We start from the raw sequence: 21,022 nt of genomic DNA on the forward strand, positions 1-21,022 counted from the left end.
TCAACTGTCCTTTTGTTAAATTGGTGAGATCATTACAATTTGTGTGAATCAGTACAATTATTCCTGAATTTGGTGATATTTTCCTCTTTTTATTTGTAACTCCTTTTTCTTCTTCGTATGCAACCCCTCAGAATCTGGGATGATTCGTTTCCACGCTGGTTTTGTGGGTTCTGATGAGGGCAGTAAGGGAATCACAGATTTGTCCGCAGATGGGGCAGGGGGTAGCTGATGGGGTGGACAAGTAGATTCCCACATTGGCCTCGTCACCCACCTTAGATCCACAAAACTGGAGTGGAAGCAAGTCATCATTGATCCTGAGGGACTGCCTGAGAAAGAGAAGAAATTGCAAATAAATAAAGGAAAATATCACTAAATAAATGCTTCTGATTATTAAAATCATTGGAGCCAAGCAAGTTTCACAGCACAGAAAGTCTAAGCCTTAACCCTTGGCTTAGCTATGGCAGTCATAATATTGTTATGCTCACCAATAAAGCAAAGGTCAAATGGAGAACTGGAATATCTTTACTGAAATCTGAGTCAGATTGTTTGATCTCCTACTGCTTGGCCAGAAGGGAGCTTCCAACTTTCCTTCCTACTAATTATCTGTATTAATTAATAAAAGATGTAATATTTCAGCCCATTAAGTCTATTTTGGGTCTCAGAGCAATTCCATCAGTGCCATTTTCCCCCTCTTATTTTTCTGTAACCTATTCCCACGTGCCCATCGGCACCCCTGCTGATATCCCTGCTACCCACCTACACTGGTTTAATTCACAGTGGTCAATTAACCCACCAACCAGGATGTCTTTGTGATGTGGGGAGGAACTGGAGCACTCTTGGGAAACACACATGGTCACTGGGAGAGCATGCAAACTCCACAGAGATTGCACTGGAAGTCAGGAATGAACCCAGGTTGTGGGGGCTGTGAGGCAGTCCCACCTGCTGTGTCACTGTGCTACCAATGCAATCAGATTTTAAAATTTAAAAAAATTACAAAGTTATGAAAATTTGGTTAATTATTTTCAGAACTTTGTAATTTATTTCATGCATAGCAGTAAATCAGGCTGTTTTCCACAGTACTCAGTACTAGTTCAGCCCATTTGTGAGTCATGTACTTAAGATAAGTTTATCAACTCAAAAATTGAAATCATGCATAATTACCTTTCAAATGGATCTTCTTGTCTAGGATTCTTAGGAAAATAGACATGTTTGCACCTAAATGTGATTAATACACTGCTGCTGCAGTAACTCAAAACATTTCACCACATCTTCAGCAAATGTCAGAACTGATTTCCTTTTATCACGCTTAGAATTTAACACCATTTTCAATGGTTTTGTGTTATGTTTTTGGTGAAGATTGCTAATTTTATTACTGCGAGATAAAGTTTAGAAAGTTATTTGCATGACCTTTTATACTGCTATGGTTTCCATTTGGAAGCAGTACAAGTAGTCTGTTGAAACATTCATCAACATCTGCTGAGTTATATACTCTGTGATTGTGTAACAAAATAATAGTGAAGTACTACTATTTGCAAATTCCCAATTAAGTAGATGTACAGGTTCATCCAACATGGTAACATTCACTTAGGTAAGAAAAGATACAAGAGTTTTTATCAAATACAGGAATATGTAACAGTATTTGGAAGGAGGTTAAAAAAACACTAAATTCCAAAGCTCCCTGTTGCAAAACTCATCTAGTTAGCATTTATGAATATGGAAATCCTACCAGACACTGACAGCCGAACAATGAGCTTTTCAACAGTCATGAATGCAAGATAAAATGATTAGATCAAATGAAAGATCTTTCTTGGTGCTGTTTATGAAAAAAAGATGTTCTGCTGTTGAGGCGTGTACAGTCTAACATAGCCATTGTGGTGAATTCAAAATTTCAAGATTGTGTGAGTTTCTGTCCAGGAGGAAAGTGAACCAGTTTATAATGTAATGAACAGAAATCGAAAGAATATAACTGGGATTGCTGGAATTTCTAAAATATCTGGCACAGGCCTTTTAAGCAATGATGTTGTCCGTGGGGGGGAGGTAGTTTCTTTCTCCTGCAAAATGAGTGACTATGAATATCCAAAGTGACTAACTCAACAAAAGAATACAGGCTTCTTCCTCACTGTGCTGTGGAATGTGTTCCTTCCTCTTTAGGCACTGGAATCTTTTGGCTGTGTCTGATTATTAATATATCATCATCTTCATTTGACATACTGAAGAGCTGTCAATTAAACCAGCACCCAATTAAACTGACTGTAAGAATCCAAGTGTGCTTTTAATTGCACTGAGGATAGGAATTTTGTGCTTTAGTTTCAGTATTTGAAGGGACACAGGAACAGAGCTTATCCATGAATAAAGAGAAAGAAATGAAACTTGGGGTTAGGAGAAAACTATTGAACTGAGAAATACAATAAAATATAGTTATTGGGACGTGGAAGAGAGAATATAACTGAATGCTGTACTAAGGCACAACAGATGTAAGACCCTTCTGGTTTTAACTCATTAAACAGGATTGAAGAGGCTTTGCTGTACCGTGCATTCACTTCCACCTAACCTCCTCAGGCAAATCTCATTCTTCATCTGTTGGAAATCTAGGTCCCATAAGCATCGTGCTTTACAAGAGCATGAGGCGAAATCATTGGAAATGAAAACTAAGGAAGAGGGGAAGTTGGAAATAAGCACTTTAATTTCTGAGGCTGATATGTCTGCTTCAGATCTGATTAACTAGTCATCCAGATACATGTGGAATCATGGATGCCGAGAAACCATAAACAAGCTTCACTGCTGCAAAAAAAATCTACCTTTAATTGCCTGATGGTCTGAAGCTAGACCAGATGGTAGAGCATGTAGGGATGAAATATCCTAGTCCGCAAAACCTGAAAAAGCCTGTTGTTTTTCTGTGCTGGAATGTGGAATAAGTATCCTTCGGGTCCACAGCACAGAGATAGCTGTCTGGTTGGATGACTTTGCTAACTATGCCTAGGGATGTAATATTAAAATACTGTGCAAAGATGCTTGTTTGAATTTATGAGGTCAAGTATAGGGCAATGTGATTCTGATGTCTTGCACATTGAGAAATACCTAAACTAAAAGCTGTTGTTCAAAGATACAGCTTGTACACTCTACAAATTTATCTACAAATTTCTTTGCAACATTTGGTGGTCTGTTAATTTGATGATTGTGATGGTTGGTTAAGTAGTTCACATTTATTTAATTATGCTTGCTTATTTATTTTTGATTCAGAATTTTGATAACTATTGGGGTTATTGTTCACGCAGACGCATCTCTCTGATTCAAGCATGAGACTCGTATGGGACAGAAATTATTAGGCTGTGATTACAAATTTATCAATAAGTTTAACTGAATTTTGTTTTTGTCAAGATAAAAGGTATTGAGGCTGGAGAAAGAGCTATGATCACAAATGCAGAAGAGATGATGAGTTAAGTGTTTTAAGTTTGGGCTGCAGTATTGTTTTGTTGTCCTTCATTTGGGATGTAGTTCTTCTTCATTGTCAGATATCTTTTGGCTGAGCTCCTTTGCACCTGAGCAGTCAATAAAGTACAAGAAACAAGTTACTTAATGATGGATGTGTGTGTATGTAGGTGTTGTGTTTATTTTATGGCTATTGATAATTTTCTATTTCTCATTAAAATCTTTTTGACTCAATGAACACTGAGGAGAGGTTGAAGTATTGCCTTGTTTTCCATTTATATGTGTTGTATGAAAGTTATTGGTATTGGTTTATTATTGTCACTTGTACTGAGGTACAGTGAAAAGCTTGTCTTACAAACCGATCGTACAGGTCAATTCATTACACAGTGCAGTGCCATTGAGTTAGTACAGAGTGCATTGATGTAGTACAGGTAAAAACAATAACAGTACAGAGTAAAGTGTCATAGTTACAGAGAAAGTGCAGTGCAATAAGGTGCAAGGTCACGACAAGGTAGATCGTGAGGTCATAGTCCATCTCATTGTATAAAGGAACCGTTCAATAGTCTTATCACAGTGGGGTAGAAGCTGTCCTTAAGTCTGGTGGTACGTGCCCTCAGGCTCCTGTATCTTCTACCCGATGGAAGAGGAGAGAAGAGGGAATGTCCCGGGTGGGTGGGGTCTTTGATTATGCTGGCTGCTACACCAAGTCAATGAGAGGTAAAGGCAGAGGGGAGGCTGGTGTCCATGATGCGCTGGGCTGTGTCCACAACTCTCTGCAGCTTCTTGCGGTCTTGGGCAGAGCAATTGCTGTATCAAGCCATGATACATCCAGATAGGATGCTTTCTATGGTGCATCAGTAAAAGTTGGTGAGAGTCAAAGGGGACAAACCAAATTTCTTCAGCCTCCTGAGGAAGTAGAGGCGCTGGTGAGCTTTCTTGGCCGTGGCATCTACGTGATTTGACCAGGACAGGTTGTTGGTGGTGTTCACTCCCAGGAACTTGAAGCTGTCAACCCTCTCGACCTCAGCACCATTGATGTAGACAGGTGCATGTACATCGCCCCCTTTCCTAAAGTCAATGACCAGCTCTTTAGTTTTGTTGACATTGAGGGAAAGGTTGTTGTCATGACACCATTCCACTAAGCTCTCTATCTCCTTCCTGTACTCCGACTCATCACTGTTTGAGATACAGCCTACAACAGTGGTATCATCTGCAAACTTGTAGATGGAGTTAGAGCAGAATCTGTCCACACAGTCGTGAGTGTATAGGGAGTAGAGTAGAGGGCTGAGGATGCAGCCTTGTGGGGCACTAGTGTTGAGAATAATCGTGCCAGAAGTATTGCTGCCTATCCTCACTAATTTTATTTATCCTGCCTCACTTTTTATGTTCCAATTTCTCATTGATTTTTTTGCAATAATGCTATATAATTCTGTGATAAATCTTGTAAAGTGAGGAATATCAAATTAATGTAAACCGGTAGATCAGAGGAGAGTTTTCCTCTATGATAACCACAGGGAGTATGAACTGCTGAAGCTATTAAAAATAAACAGGACATGGCCTGTGTGGAGGGTGGTGAGTGTTATTTTCTCAATGGCATGTTGATTTCAATACTGTAACACATCCACCCAGGACAGAAATCTTGTCCGAAATACTGGATAAGATGTCCAGATTGTTAAATTAGTTTAAAAGTTCACTAGAAAGATTGGTATTTTATGACATCTTTCTTGATCTCAGCATGTCTCAAAGAGCTTTACAGCTAAATTTAGTGCTGTAATATAGATGAATATACCAGTAAAACTAGTGCACAGCAAGGTTGCTCAAACCTCAATAATGACAGATTTCATTTTTGCTTTTGTTTTGCATATATTGGTTAAAGAATAAATATTGTTCAGGATAACTGGGACAACTCCCCAGTTGTATGGAAAATTAAGAACCATATAACAATGCAGCACAATACAGGCCCTTCGGCCCACCATGTTGTGCCAACCTTTAAATCATGCCTAAGACTATCTAACCCCTTCCTCCCACATATCCCCCTATTTTAAATTCCTCCATATGCTTATCTGACAATCTCTTGAACTTGACCAAGGTACCTGCCTCCACCACTACCCCAGGCAGCGCATTCCATGCACCAACCACTCTCTGGGTAAAAAACCTCCCTCTGATATCTCCCTTGAACTTCCCACCCGATTACCTTAAAGCCATGCCTTCTTGTATTGAGCATTGGTGCCTTGGGAAAGAGGCGCTGGCTGTCCACTCTATCTATTCCTCTTAATATTTTGTATACCTCTATCATGTCTCCCCTCATCCTCCTTCTCTCCAATGAGTAAAGCCCTAGATCCCTTAGTCTCTGCTCATAATCCATACTCTCCAAACCAGGCAGCATCCTGGTAAATCTCCTCTGCACTCTTTCCAACGCTTCCACATCCTTCCCATAATGAGGCGACCAGAACTGGGCACAGTACTCCAAGTGTGGTCTAACCAGAGTTTTGTAGAGCTGCATCATTACCTCGCAGCTCTTAAGCTCAATCCCACGATTTATGAAAGCTAACACCCCATAAGCTTTCTTAACTACCCTATCCACCTGGGTGGCAACTTTCAGTGATCTGTGGATATGAACCCCCAGATCCCTCTGCTCCTCTACACTGCCCAGAATCCTGCCATTTACCTTGTATTCCACCTTGGAGTTTGTCTTTCCAAAGTGTACCACCTCACACTTCTCCAGATTGAACTCCATCTGCCACTTGTCAGCCCAGCTCTACATCCTATCAATATCCCTCTGCAATCTTCGACAGCCCTCCACACTATCCACAACACCACCAATCTTTGTGTCATCTGCAAATTTGCTAACCCAACCTTCCACCTCCTCATCTAAGTCATTAATAAATATCACAAACAGTAGAGGTCCCAGAACTGATCCCTGCGGGACACCACTAGTCACAGCCCTCCAATCCGAATGCACTCCCTCCATCACAACCCTCTGCTTTCTACAGTCAAGCCAATTCTGAATCCACATGGCCAAGCCTCCCTGGATCCCTTGACCTCTGACCTTCTGAAGAAGCCTACCATGCAGAACCTTGTCAAATGCCTTACTAAAATCCATGTAGACCACATCTACTGCACTACCCTCATCAATCTTCCTGGTCACCTTCTCAAAGAACCGTATCAGGCTTGTGAAGCAAGATCTTCCCTTCACAAATCCATGCTGGCTGTCCCTAATCAGTCCATGATTCTCTAAATGCTCATAGATCCCATCTCTAAGAATCCTTTCCAACAGCTTGCCCACCACAGACGTAAGGCTTACTGGTCTGTATTTCCCTGGACTATCCCTACTACCTTTTTTGAATAAGGGAACAACATTTGCCACCCTCCAATCCTCCGGTACCATTCCCATGGACAACAAGGACTCAACGATCCTAGCTAATGGTTCAGCAATCTCCTCCCTCGCCTCGCGGAGCAGCCTGGGGAATATTCCGTCAGGCCCCAGGGACTTATCTGTCCTAGTATTTTCTAACAGCTCCAACACATCCTCTCTCTGGATATCTACATGCTCTAGAACATTAACCTTACCAACACTGTCCTCAGCATCATCAAGGCCCCTCTCCTTGGTGAGTACTGAAGAGAAGGCATGGAGTCCTTTGATTACAAAAGTTTATCGCCTTATCTGAAGCTTTACAATCTAATTTTCCTTTTTTATATAAATTCATTGTTTTATCAATCCAGTCTTGCCAGTGGGTTAGATTGCATGATAAATACACTCACAGCATCTAGTGTTGAAACCACGTTCATGGCTAGAGTAAATGAAAATCAAAAAACTGCAGATGCTGGAAATTTGAAGTAAAAATAGAAAATACTGGAAACACTCAGCAAGCCAGGCAGCACCTGTGGAAAGAGAAACAGAGTTAACATTTCAGGTTGAAGATCGTTTGTCTTTGAACTGAATACAGGCCCTTTCCAAAGAGCATTCAGGCCCTATCCTCTTTATAATCTCTTGATAAAAATACTATGACCAAATTGGTGTTTGCTGGTTTAAACATATAAGGATCCTTTCTGTCTCTGTTGGGAGGTCAATTGATTCGATTTTGAAAATTGTCATTCTGGTCCTGAGCCCACCCAGAATCACCTAATGTAAAATTTGTGTGCCCTATTCACTATAATCCTAATGGAAATGTCTCAGAATCCTTCCCATTTATCCAAAAAAATCACAATACTCTCCATAGTATGTGTGATAGCACTTTGAGAAGCTAAGTACAGAGAAATTAATCAGTAAAAGAATCCTGAAAGGCCATTGTAATGTAGACTAGTGATTGTTTCAATAGTGAGTCCATTGTTATAAAATATAGCATTGTGCAAGCTTCAGGGTGTCAGATGCTACAGTTTGCCTACTATGGCACATGCAAAGGGAAATATAGCAAGTCCCAGCTCAGGCCCAAGACTAGGATTTCAGGAATGCGGGGTGAGGGCAAGGGGGTGGAAGGGGTGGGGGAAAGGATGATATTCGGTGGCCTGATTAGAGCCTGTGGGATGCCTTGAGATTGGAGTCTCTTAGAGTATGGTGGCAAGAGATTGGAATCTTGGGTGGGGGTGTCCAGAGTTTAGAGCCCTAGGTGATGTGAGAAGGTTGCCTGTACATAGTTATGTGATCTCAGCTGAGGGTTCCAAGGTTGGGAAGATGGTTTTTGACACAGTAGGTATGAGAGCGCAGGCTGGTGTAAAGAAAAAATTACATTGGATCTACCTAAGTCAGGTCCCTAACATTATGAAAGTACGATTCATTTGGGCATTCCTAACAAATGATGCCTTTGGAATAAGTAATAATATCATTCTCTGCAAGACTGACAAAGGAGTCATATTGAGCGTACAAGGGTGATTAACAACCCGGAAGTGCCCGGCCAAGTTTCTGGAGTGACACAGTTTAACTTAGAAATGGTCTTAATTGTATTGCACTCCAGAAATAAATTATTTTCAGATGCTTAGCGCTTAAAAAGCTATGATACGCCACTGAACATATAGGCCAAGATCTTTCTGGCTACACAACCATGTTGTAATCTGGAGCATCCTAATTCAGCAAGTGCAACTGACTTCTTGTTTCTGCTTGGGACAGTGCCCAGCATCCTTCTAAAAAGCCTGGCAAGGTCGTAATTTTGATTTGAGAGGGATTTCAGGCATTACACTGCATAAAAGAAAATATCTGATAGAAGCCTTTTTCTTTAATCATAAATAAATGGTGATTTATCACATTTAAAAGCAAAAGTCAAAAGAAACCTCTCAAAAACAGTGGGATTTAAATATTAAGGGTAGAATTTGAATAGGAGATGGAGTTGGAATATCCCCTTTCAGGTAAGATAGCTTGCTTGCAAAATATGTTACTGAGAAAAGTCATTGAAATTTATGGATACAGAATCCAGCTTGATAGATGAAGATAGAGGGATATGGGGGAAGATAAGTGTTAAACCAATCAAAATGTTCTGGGCTTCCCAAGTCAGATAGACTTTAATTCTCAAAAACAATGTTTGTTAGTGGTAAGTCACTACTGCATTTGGGTTTTATGGAACAGAGAACGTGGCTTTTTTAATACCATTTATACACGGCGGTATTTATAACACATTATTCTTTGATTAATTGCTAAGTGGTAGTTTTAAATGGATTTATACTGTTTGCCATGCAATATTATGAACTGAATTTCAAAAAGTTGTAAGGTGTAGGGAATTAATTTTTAAAAAAGCAAGTAAACTGGTAGCATTGCATTGCCATGTGAATTGTAGGACACATAGTAGGTTGGTAAGCAGAGCTGTTACTGTCAGTGATTATTTATTTCACTTAAATGTAGTACAGTAGAACACTGATAAATACATAAGTAATTTGCCAAAAAACATCCATGTCGACACCAGGATTATATTTGAATCAGAATTTCTGTAAACTGCAGATAAAAAAAACAATTTGCAAATCTTTGTACCGCAGCATATTAAATGTTTCATTCTGGAATTAATTTAAACAAGTGCAGCAGAAACACTTAACAAAAGCATATATTTTACACAGAAATGATTAGACTTGTAAAATATGCCTTCTGTAGATACATTTGGCAGCACACTGACTAAGCTTTGTGCATTGCTGATAATTCGGGACTGTTTGGATCAGGAATTATGTACAGTAGGAGGAAGGAAAAATTATTTGAGATATTGGAATTCTTGGATCAAAAATTTTTTTAGAAGTTCATTCAGTTACATATTTTATAGTTTAACATGTAAAGCAGAGAGATTAGATTTGAAAGAAAAATAACAGAGATGAGACCAAAAGATAATTATTTTTCAAATGTTTTGGCAAAGAGCATTCTCTGAAAACACTTTGAACATTGAATGGATGCTTGCTCTTAATTTCTGGACAGTAGCAAAATTAAACAGCCCTATTTCGTAAAAGTAAAAATAATAAACACTATTTTTCCAAAATAGGAAAACATCTGGCCCCTTGAGCCTGCTGTATCATTTGTTAAGATCACAACTGATCTGATTTTGGGCTCACCTCCACTTTCCGACCTGTACCCCATGACCCTTGACTCCATTATAGACCAAAACTCTATCTTAGTCTTGAAATATCCAGTGGAACAACTTCAGCAGCTTTCTGAGACAGAATTCCAAAGACTTGTGACCCTCTTGAGGGAAGAAATTCCAACTTAGCTGTGTCTGAAATAGGCAACCCCTTATTCTGAAATTATGCCCTCTAGTTCCACATTCCCCACCAGGCAAAGCACCCTCTCAGCTTCTACCCTGTCAAACCCCTCCAGTTGTTATGTTTCAATAAAATTATTTCTTATTCTTATAAATTCCTTTGAATGCAGGCCCAACCTGCTCATCCTTTCCACATAAGACAACCCTGTCAAGTCAGCAATCTGTTCCAGTGAACTTCCTCCAATGTAAACATATAACTCTTAAGTAAGGAGGCCAGAACTGTTTGCAGTTCTTCAGGTGTGGTCTGTATGTGTAGCAAGACTTTGCTACTTTTATACTCCACTCCCTGTGCAATAAAGGCCAACATTCAATTTGCCTTTCTAATTGCTTGATGCACTAGCGTGTTTCATGTGTGAGGACATCCAAATTCCTCTGTATTACTGAATTCTGTAATCTCTCTCCATTTAAGCAATCCTCTACAATTTTCTACTTCATTACCAAAGTGGGTAACCTCACACACATCGTACTCCATCACCCAAATTTTTGCAACTCACTTAACCTATCCATATCCCTATGCAGACATGTCCTCCACACATCTCACTTTCCTGCCCATCCTCCTCAAATTTACTTATTGAAATAAACATAAAGTCTCCAGAAAACTTTATGCATCTAAGCCACTTTTAGGAACAGTGAAAATAAATGGATATTTTTCATGAAACATCCAAACCTGGTAGTTCATGAGTCTACAAATCTTTTTCCATAGTTATACTTTACAGATAAACAATGTAATAACAATGACATTAAAATTTTAAGGAAACAAGTTACTTTATATAAGATGTGCAGGATGAGATGTGTTTTATTTAAAAAAGAGAATCTTTGCAGTGAGTCAGAAAGTACATTGTTGCCATGGGATATGGCTAGAGGAAAAAATGATAGATGGTATATAGTTCTCTGTTGCAAGAATTTGGAAAGCCATTGCAAGAGATCAGATAATCCAAGGATAAAATTGCTGAAGTTTTAGATCCAGCTGCATTTAACCTGGGAATGCTTACAACAAAAAATACAATATTGTGGTAAAGAATCATAACTTCCAGCTCATTGAGAACAAAATAAAATCCTTAACAATAAAAAATAAACTGTCATTGGTAAATTATTCGCATTACTCACGTACTGGCTCAGCAGTAGTTCATTGATAATCAGCATTTTATGTTTGTCCAAGGCTATCAGTTTTAACATCATTTAATGGAGTTTGAATCATTATATAACTGCCATGCATTCTCTTTTGACTTTTAAGGTTATTATTTCTCCGACTTGCTTTGGTATCATTCATTCAAAGTTCCGTTCATGGTAAATTAGGCTCTGATTTTAACCATGCCCATTATTTTTTTTTAAAATATGAATATATTCTCCCTGTTGTATTAAGGTAGTGATATACTGTATAAGAGCTGAAATTTTTATCAAATATACAGAAAATTATATTCATACAATGACAAAGTAACTGCGTCCCACAGATCACAATTAAATCTGTGATGTAAAAAATATTGTTAAAGCTTGTTGTTAAAGCTAAGTTATAACTCAACTCTTTCAATCTAGCTATGGCATAATTTTGGTAAAAGTTAACAAATAATTTTAAAACAATAAAATGTCAGGGCTTCAGGGTTGATTACAGAGTTCATCTGAAGAGTGTTGAGATGGGAGTTGTTGAGAATAACATGAAAATACATTATTATGGTGCACTGGGAAAGTAAGCTGAGAGTACTCAGTGACCCATTGGTTGTAATATCTATTTAGTATTTAAAGTTTATAAAAAAACAAAAATGCTCATGTTTGTGAATTCCTGCTATTTTGCTTCCCAGTTAATAGAGGATCATCACTGCAGTCCTGAAAGTTAATGTAATTAAAAAAAAACATTTTCACAGCTATTTTTCACAAGTTTTTTATGTATATAACGTGCTCCCAACATGACAGTGGTTCTGTTTGCTTAACTGAGATTTTCAACTATCACAGTTTTACAAATTGGAATTTTGTTGTTTCAGAATCTGTTTTTTTTAATCAATGTTTCCCCTTTAGGAGCAACACAAACTTGAGCTGGAAATTAATGAAACTAAGTGTCATTTGGAGCACGTCCAGCAGGATGCAGCAAAAACGAAGGATGAATGTCTAAAGCTGATAGAACTACTGAGCAAAGCCGAGCACCAACTGCACCTCACCAGGTACAAATAATCCTGTTATCTGCCAGTGGCAATTCATAACGCTAGCATCAAGCTGCCTGTCTCTACCGCAGGCAATAAAACATTTTACAGATATTTTTGGTGATTTGCAATACCAACTGTTCACATTTTTGCCTACTAATTGCTGCAGTATTAACAGGTGAAGCTATTAAAAAACCAAACTGCAGGTATGTAATTATACAAAACCAAATGTGATGATTTTTCTAATCTGTCTTAAGGGAAAAGCAGCATGATGTTTGTAACATATGGACGGGTGATGGGATTACCAGATGTTCTGAGGTTTTTGTTTTTTTTCTATTCTAAGATCTCTTGTATTCTGTCAGTTTGAGTTGTAATGATGTGGGAACAGCACAACATATGATATTGTATCATGATAAATGGTCTTAATAAGAGGTTGTTATAACAGGATGTCATTTATATAATATCTTTTGCATTTTTTTTACCAACTTGAAAACTTTTGTTTATTTTTCCTGTTGTACCAACAATAACAGTACCCACTTAAATTAATTATCACATCTCAGTCTGTGATTGGCATAGTCACAATGAATTCAGTTTTCAAATGTCCTTTCAAATATATTTGGCCATATTTTGAGGGGATAAAAACTCTGTGCAGTATCCCTTCATTGGTGGTAGCCACTTTCAAGTTCAGATTTTTTTTATTCATTCATGCGACGTGCATGTTGTTGGCAGTCTGGCATTTATTGTCCATCCCTAACTGAGGAGACAGTTAAGACATAATTGGGGCTGGAGTCACACATAGGCCACATCAGATAAGAATAGCAAACTTCTCCCCTGATTGTTTTTTTACAGCAACCCAGTAGTTTCATTGTTACCATTATCGATACTAGCTTTTCTTGAAAATTCTATACTTATTTCTTTACCAGAAATTATATTCCCCAGCTGCCATGGTGGAATTTGAACCTGTGTCTCTGGATGATTAGTGCAGAACTCTGAAAGCAGTATAGTAACAATCATTCAGCCACTGTACCCAAATCATGCATAAGCTCTTCAGCCTTGAATTTTCTTTCCAGTGATTTCTTTTTTCCTATGATTTCTACTGTGTCACTTTTCACAGGCAAAGCCAATCATCCCAAGTTATTGCCCTTTGCACTTTTAACATCAAACATTTTGCCTTTCACTGCTATCTGTGCAAAGAGCAATGCAAGGATGTCAGGAAAGAACATGGTTTTATTCTCCCCTCAAACCCACTCCACCCCCACCTCCATGCCCCCTCACTTAACACAGATGTTCAGGGTAATTGCAGCATCCTTACTGCTGATCCAGCTGAGACAAGCTAAATCAACATATAACTGGTGTGCTTCAGTCAAGTAGTCAAAATAACATGAGTTGGTAACTCTTTTAAGGGTATATTCTGCCCCTTTTCCAATAAGAATTTGTACCACTGATAGACAGGGGTGGTTGGGCAACATATACTTATAGAATGCCACCAAATCTGATCTTTGGTTGTGGCCAGACCATGCTTGGAAGTGCTCATGGTGTCTCTTCCTGAATTTTCCTCTTTCCCTGCACTATCAGTTTTTACATTTATAGTTCAGTTTGTAGGACCTGCTCATCCTTTCCTGAAGGTTGTTGGTTCAAGACCCACGCTAGAGAATGAGCACAAAATTATTGTTTACACTCTAGTGCAGTATTCAGGAACTGCTACAATGGTGTAACTGTTAACTTGTGAATAAGATGTTAAACAGGACCTGCCTCCTCTATCTGGTGGATGTAAAAGAGTCCATGGTATTGTTTTGAAGAAAAGCAGAGGAATGATCCCAGGCCAATCTCTCAACCAGCATCAATAAGAAAATATCTGGCCATTATCATATTATTGTTTGTGGGAGCTTGCTGTGCATAAATTGATTGTCACATTTCCTACATTACAAGAGCATTCTATTTCAAAAATATTTGCTTTGCTGTAAAACACCCTGGAACTTCCTTAAAGGGTCATGCAAGGCACAATACAAATTTACTTTTATTTTTCATTTCACAGCCATGTAGCTACAATTGAGAATTTGACAGTGTGGGGATTTATGATACAAATCTAAATCCAAAACCCCATGGTGCAACTCACTGACATTTTAATGCCTTGGCTGTTGCATGCCTCTCTTCTAACATTTCTGGCGTTACATTAACGATCCAAGTAACATTTTAGCAGTAAACGATTTGCCTATACTGGCAAAATTAATTTTAAAATATAAAGCATTCTATTATCCATGTACTGAATTATCTATAAGAATTTCCATGGCAATTGAGGCTAGGTCAGGAACCGGCATCAAGTCTAACAAGGTCAGAATCTGTGTCACATTCATGCAGAGAAAATAATCTTGCATTGGAATCAGCCAGAAAAATAAATCTACATCTCCTGCTCTACTCTGTCTCTCACCAAGCTATTTTTTTCTAAAGGTATCTTTGTGGGGAGCACAAAAAAAGCAGAAAACACTTTTTTCCAAGACACTACAAGGAGTTCAGATTGCCAGCAGGCAGACAAATTACCTTTTCTAAAGGACCTTGAAACCCTGTGATTCTAATTATCTTTCAGTTATTTGCCAGAAATCCCCTTCATTATTGTGGATAATCAAGGATGTATAAAATATTTCCTCAAGTACCAAATAAAGTACAGGAATTGTAATGCATAGAGCAACATTTTTACGCCCAGTGCAATTGAGTTTTAACAAAAACCCATTCATATTTTATGCACCTGTAGCATGCTTCAAGAAATGTGTTCTGGATTCTCCATGCAACTGACGCAGGGGCCCTATGTATACACACTAATGTTAATTAGCACATAGTGTACTTATATTGCACAAGCAAAATCCTTCTGGGCTCACAAGGCCCACGAATGATGTGAGCATTTTATACCAAAGCAAGCTGTAAAAGGCAGATTGAGACGTAATTCATCATAGTTTAAGGGGCCTGACTTTAACTGGTTCATTGCCAGGAGTTCAAGTCTTTCATTGTCTTTCAGAAAGATGTGCTTTCAGTGGTTTTCTAAGGATTCACTCACTTCCAGCTAACGCCAATGTCAGGATCGTAGTTGCCTTTTTGCCCAATCCCCTTTCTGCCTAAAGTCCACTCCAATCCCACTTACCCACTCCCTTCACCATGATCCTGTCAACCTCCAGCTTCCTGGCATCCACAGACTTTCTCCACAATGGCAGAGCTAGCAGAGGAAAGGCCTTTGTGTGTAAACATTGTTTAAGGGCAAGTGGCCTTGCATGTGATAGTTTGGTGTCTGTCAAATAGGAGCTTACACAACACAGTTTGCCACATGAAAAGGTACTACTTAATACTGTGGGAACTCAAGATAGATCGAGGGAATAATAAGGAAATGATTGAAGGATTAAAACTGTTGTGTTTTGTTATAGGAGTTATTTCTGCATTGCATAATGTATAGGATGCCACTACTTCTCATTTACAACAGTGACATGGATTCAGAAACGTAATACAATTTAGTTATTATACCACACTAGGAGGGGCAATTGATTCTGAAAAGGCATCTTGTGAAATACAAAGTGAATTGAACAAAATGATGGGAGGACAATGACAAATTAAATTTAATGAACAAGCTTAAAGTTACAGATTATAGGAAAGGAACATAGGGAATCTGAGTACATGAATAGCCAAGGATGAAATTGAGTAACTTGAAGTAATCTTAGTAGGCTTGGCACCATAGTTCCTCCATTTGGGCTTTTGAAAATAGTGGCATATAATGAATGAGACATCCTTGTTAAGATATTGTTGAATTGGCAACTAGGACATCATTTACATAAGAGGATAACTCCCCTGTCAGTATTGCTAAAGCAACTATGATTTTTAATTGTCGGATTCCCCTATAAATCAGATTCATATTGGCATAAGTCCTGTGTCATTCTGGCTTAGTAAGGGATATTATTTTTAAAAAGTGTGATTAACTATGTTACACTATATATATAAAAAAATACATTTCAATTAAAAACAATTTTGATTCACTCTTGCAGGATTGCCTGACAGTACAAAACTGTAGCTATCCTGAGTTGTTATCAGTTGTTCTGGTGTTGCTCCAGATGTACTATTGCTGGTGGGAAGCCTTTTCATGATTACATTAGTCTATGTGAAGCATTCAACTTTGGACACCCATAATGTTTCTGTCTCTTCTTTATTGTTTCCTGTTACCATTGTGCAAATGAGTTAACACGTGGTTTATTATTATTAGACTATTCAGTAGGGCTATTGATTAGAAATGATTTTGCAATGCCTTTGGCCAGGTTTACCCTTCAGCTAATGGCATGCTGCAGTCCAGACAAAAATGTATCTAGTCTAGTCTCATTATATTCCATGTACGTGCATGGGGAATTAAAGTTCAAAGAGCATTTGTTAAAAAGCAGATCCAAAATATTCAGCAACTTCATGTAAGTCAGAAGAGTAATTAGAATGCTGGTTCCCTACTTTACACCTTCTGATCTCTCAGGCTTCCATCACCTATACCATATAATCCCTCAAACTGTATAACTATTTCGTTCTGTAAAATGTTTGAGACCATTTTAGTCCTTTCATCAAGTGAAGGTGGTAAGTTACATGTGATGTTGGAATCATTTTTCCCTGTAAATGGGTCATTTCTTAAGAGTAAATAAGCATATTTAAGTAGTGTGCTGTTATTGTACACGTTATTATATGCATGTGCAAATTCAGTGTGTCAGTTCATTTCTGCTACTCTCCCAACTTCTAAAGTCCCAAAGCTATACATAATATCCTTCCCAAATGAATTGGAAAATATTTTGCAGAAGAATTTAAATGAGTTATCCAGTTAGGCAGAAAAATGAAATCTAAAATTTAGTCCTACTAGTGGGAGGAAGAATATGCATAATAATGGCATTAGAATTAATACAAGAAGACTTAGAGAAACACTTAAAAATAACAAGTGTCATATCACTTTCAAAATGAAGAGCAAATTAAAAAGCAAATAGAACCTTATGATAATTGAAACAGTTGAGGCCATAGTGGTTATGATGAAGCTTTAATATACATTCATCCTACCTCATGCAGAATACTTTGAACACTGTGTATAGATTTGGTGACCACAGGTCAATACAGAGAACGTACAGAGAAGCAATAGGTATAATTATAGGTAAAGAACATGGATTATGAGAAAAATTTAAATGTTCACTCTAGAGAGAAGGTTAATGGGAGGAGAGAAAGCCTTCCACTAAACTACATCAGATTTAAAACTAAACCCAGAATGTTACTTTGATGTGAACACAGCCAAGAGGCAACTTGTGAAAAATAAATTTGAAACAAATATTATACTTTTTAATCGAAATATTGTTTGAGTGCAAATTTTCTTTTGTCTATTAATTATTGGGGAACCAGGCTTCACTGGCAAGCCCAGCTATGTTGGCGCCGGAAGTGTGGCGACACTTGCAAGCTGCCCCCAGAACACTCTACACAAAAAAAAGATGCATTTCACTGTGTGTTTCGATGTACACGTGACTAATAAAGAAATCTTATCTTATTTAATTTCCATCCGTAATTGCCCTTGAGAAGATGGCGATGAGGCACTTTGTTGAACCATTACAATCCTTCCAGTAAAGGGTTGCTTTGGATAGAGAATTCCGGGATTTAGACCCAGCAGTGATGAAGGAATGTTGATATGTTTCCAAATTAGGAAAATGTGTGGCAAGGATTAAATACCCCATAATCAGAGATTGTGGAACAAGCAACAGAAAACCATGTATTTGAACACTCAGTCAACTGTGTACTGCAATGCATCTCCAGAACGGTCTGTGCAGCAGAAATGATATGCTGATTGAGCTTGCACGTAGTCACATTTAACCTGCTGTGGTAGCTCAAAGATCAGAATAAACTTCAGAAATGTGCTCAAAAGCCTTCTAGTCCAGGAAAGCAATTGGGATTATGTCTCTGGTTAACCTACTGTAGCAAAAGTTAACTCCGGTACCAAAGAAAAGCAAGGTAACATGCCTCAATGACTACCGACCAGTGGCTCTGACATCCACCATCATGAAATGCTTTGAGAGGTTGGTCATGGCACGCATCAACTCCAGCCTACCAGACAACCTGGACCCAATGCAATTCGCCTATCGGTGAAGCAGGTCTACAGCGAATGCCATCTCCCTGGCCCTACACTCAGCTCTGGAGCATCTGGACAGTAAAGACACATACATTAGACTATTGTTTATTAACTACAGCTCTGCCTTCAGTACAATAATTCCAAGCAAGCTTCTCACCAAACTCCGAGACTTAGGATTCAACACCTCCCTCTGTAACTGGATCCTTGACTTTTTAACAAACAGACCGCAATCAGTGAGGATAGGCAGCAATACCTCCGACACGATTATTCTCAACACTGGTGCCCCACAAGGCTGCATCCTCAGCCATCTACTCTACTCCCTATACACTCACGACTGTGTGGACAGATTCTGCTCTAACTCCATCTACAAGTTTGCAGATGATACCACCGTTGTAGGCTGTATCTCAAGCAGCGATGAGTCGGAGTACAGGAAGGAGATAGAGAGCTTAGTGGAATGGTGTCATGACAACAACCTTTCCCTCAATGTCAACAAAACTAAAGAGCTGGTCATTGACTTCAGGAAAGGGGGTGGTGTACATGCACCTGTCTACATCAATGGTCCTGAGGTTGAGAAGGTTGACAGCTTCAAGTTCCTGGGAGTGAACATCACCAACAGCCTGTCCTGGTCAAATCACGTAGATGCCATGGCCAAGAAAGCTCACCAGCGCCTCAACTTCCTCAGGAGGCTTAAGAAATTTGGTTTGTCCCCTTTGACTCTCACCAACTTTTACTGATGCACCATAGAAAGCATCCTATCTGGATGTATCACGGCTTGGTACAGCAACTGCTCTGCCCAAGACCGCCAGAAGCTGCAGAGGGTTATGGACACAGCCCAGCGCATCACGGACATCAGCCTCCCCTCCTTGGACTCTGTCTTTACCTCTCGTTGTCTTGGTGTAGCAGCCAGCATAATCAAAGACCCCACCCACCCGGGACATTCTCTCTTCTCTCCTCTTCCATCGGGTAGAAGATACAGGAGCCTGAGGGCACGTACCACCAGACTTAAGGATAGCTTCTACCCCACTGTGATAAGATTATTGAACGGTTCCCTTATACAATGAGATGGACTATGACCTCACGATCTACCTTGTTGTGACCTTGCACCTTATTGCACTGCACTTTCTCTGTAGCTGTGACACTTTACTCTGTACTGTTATTGTTTTTACCTGTACTGCATCAATGCACTCTGTACTAACTCAATGTAACTGCACTGTGTAATGAATTGACTTGTATGATCGGTTTGTAAGACAAGCTTTTCACTGTAGCTCGGTACAAGTGACAATAATAATAAACCAAGACCAAAACCATTACTGGTTACCTCATCATTTAACAGACATAAGACAGCCAAATATGAGATAGGATTCTCCATAATGTTGGATGCTTACCCTGTATTCGTTAGTCAGAGACTCTAACTGAAGGTGTTGGAAAAACTTCATAACCTAGAAAAACAACATTAAGGGCAAATCCATTGGCAAGAAAATTAAGCAATTATCGATATCCTCTTTTCAATCAACATCTCCATCATGAATCTTTGATTACACTCAGACAATCCTATGATTACACTCCACACCAGCTTCCCTATATAGACACCCTATTATGAAAGATTTCAAGGATGTTTTCAAAACCTCCTTGAACTAAGTATAACATCCCCACCAACTCCTGGGAGTCTCTGCGCCATGACTACACAAAATGCAATAGGTATATCCAGGCTGACACTGAGAACCTCAAGTCTCTGCATCAGGAGCAGGTGGAAGCCAACAAAAACAGCAGAGGAGCCTATCACCTGCTATACTACCCACCCTACAAGCCAAATAAGAACTCCAGCCCCAGCTGTGGCAGACTCTGTGGATCCCACATCAACCTCATCAGGCACTTCAGAACCCACAAATTGGATTGGAAGTGAGCCATCCTTGGCCCCAAATGACCATCTAAGAAATAGAAAGAAAACATCAGAATCAGGTTTATTATCAGTCTTAAATGATATGAAATGTGTTGTTTGCGGCAGCAGTACAGTGCAAAGACATAAAATTACAAAATAAATAGTGCAAAGAAAAGGAGCAATGAGGTAGTGTTCATGGGTTCATGGACCATTCAGAAATCTGATGGCAGAGGGGAAGAAGCTGTTCCTGAATTGTTGAGTGTGGATCTTCAGGCTCCTGCACCTCCTCCCTGACGGTAGTAACATGAAGAGGGCATGTCCCGAATGGTGAGGGTCCTTAATGATGGATGCCGCCTTTAGAGACACTGTCTCTTGAAGATGTCCTCGATGATGGGGAGGGTTGTGCCCATGATGGAACTGGCTGAGTCTACAACCCTCTGCAGCCTCTTGCGATCTAGTGCTTTGGAGCCTCCATACCAGGCTGTGATGCAACCAGTCAGAATGCTCTCCACAGTACATCTATAGAAATTTGCAAGAGTCTTTGGTGACATACCAAATCTTCTCAAACTCCTAACGAAGTAAAGGCACTGGTGTGCATTCTTCGTGATTGCATCAATGTATTGGGCCCAGGACAGATCCTCGGAGATGTTGACATCCAGGAACTTGACGATACTCACCCTCTCCACTGCTGAGCCCTCGATGATAAGTGGTGTGTGTTCTCCTGACTTCCCCTTCCTGAAGTCCACAA

At 39.2% G+C, this 21,022-nt stretch overlaps 1 protein-coding gene across 2 annotated transcripts in view; it reads left to right on the plus strand.

Moving 5' to 3' along the window:
* sdccag8 (SHH signaling and ciliogenesis regulator sdccag8) overlaps positions 1-21,022 on the plus strand; it is a 312,707-nt gene that overhangs the window by 157,947 nt on the left and 133,738 nt on the right. For both annotated transcript variants that reach the window (XM_052013084.1, XM_052013083.1), the window contains exon 13: positions 12,165-12,307. In XM_052013084.1, coding sequence (XP_051869044.1) covers positions 12,165-12,307 — 143 coding nt within the window. The remainder of the gene's footprint in view (positions 1-12,164; positions 12,308-21,022) is intronic.

The sequence above is a fragment of the Pristis pectinata genome, chromosome 3 (assembly GCF_009764475.1).
Source record: "Pristis pectinata isolate sPriPec2 chromosome 3, sPriPec2.1.pri, whole genome shotgun sequence".
Classification (NCBI taxonomy): domain Eukaryota; kingdom Metazoa; phylum Chordata; class Chondrichthyes; order Rhinopristiformes; family Pristidae; genus Pristis; species Pristis pectinata.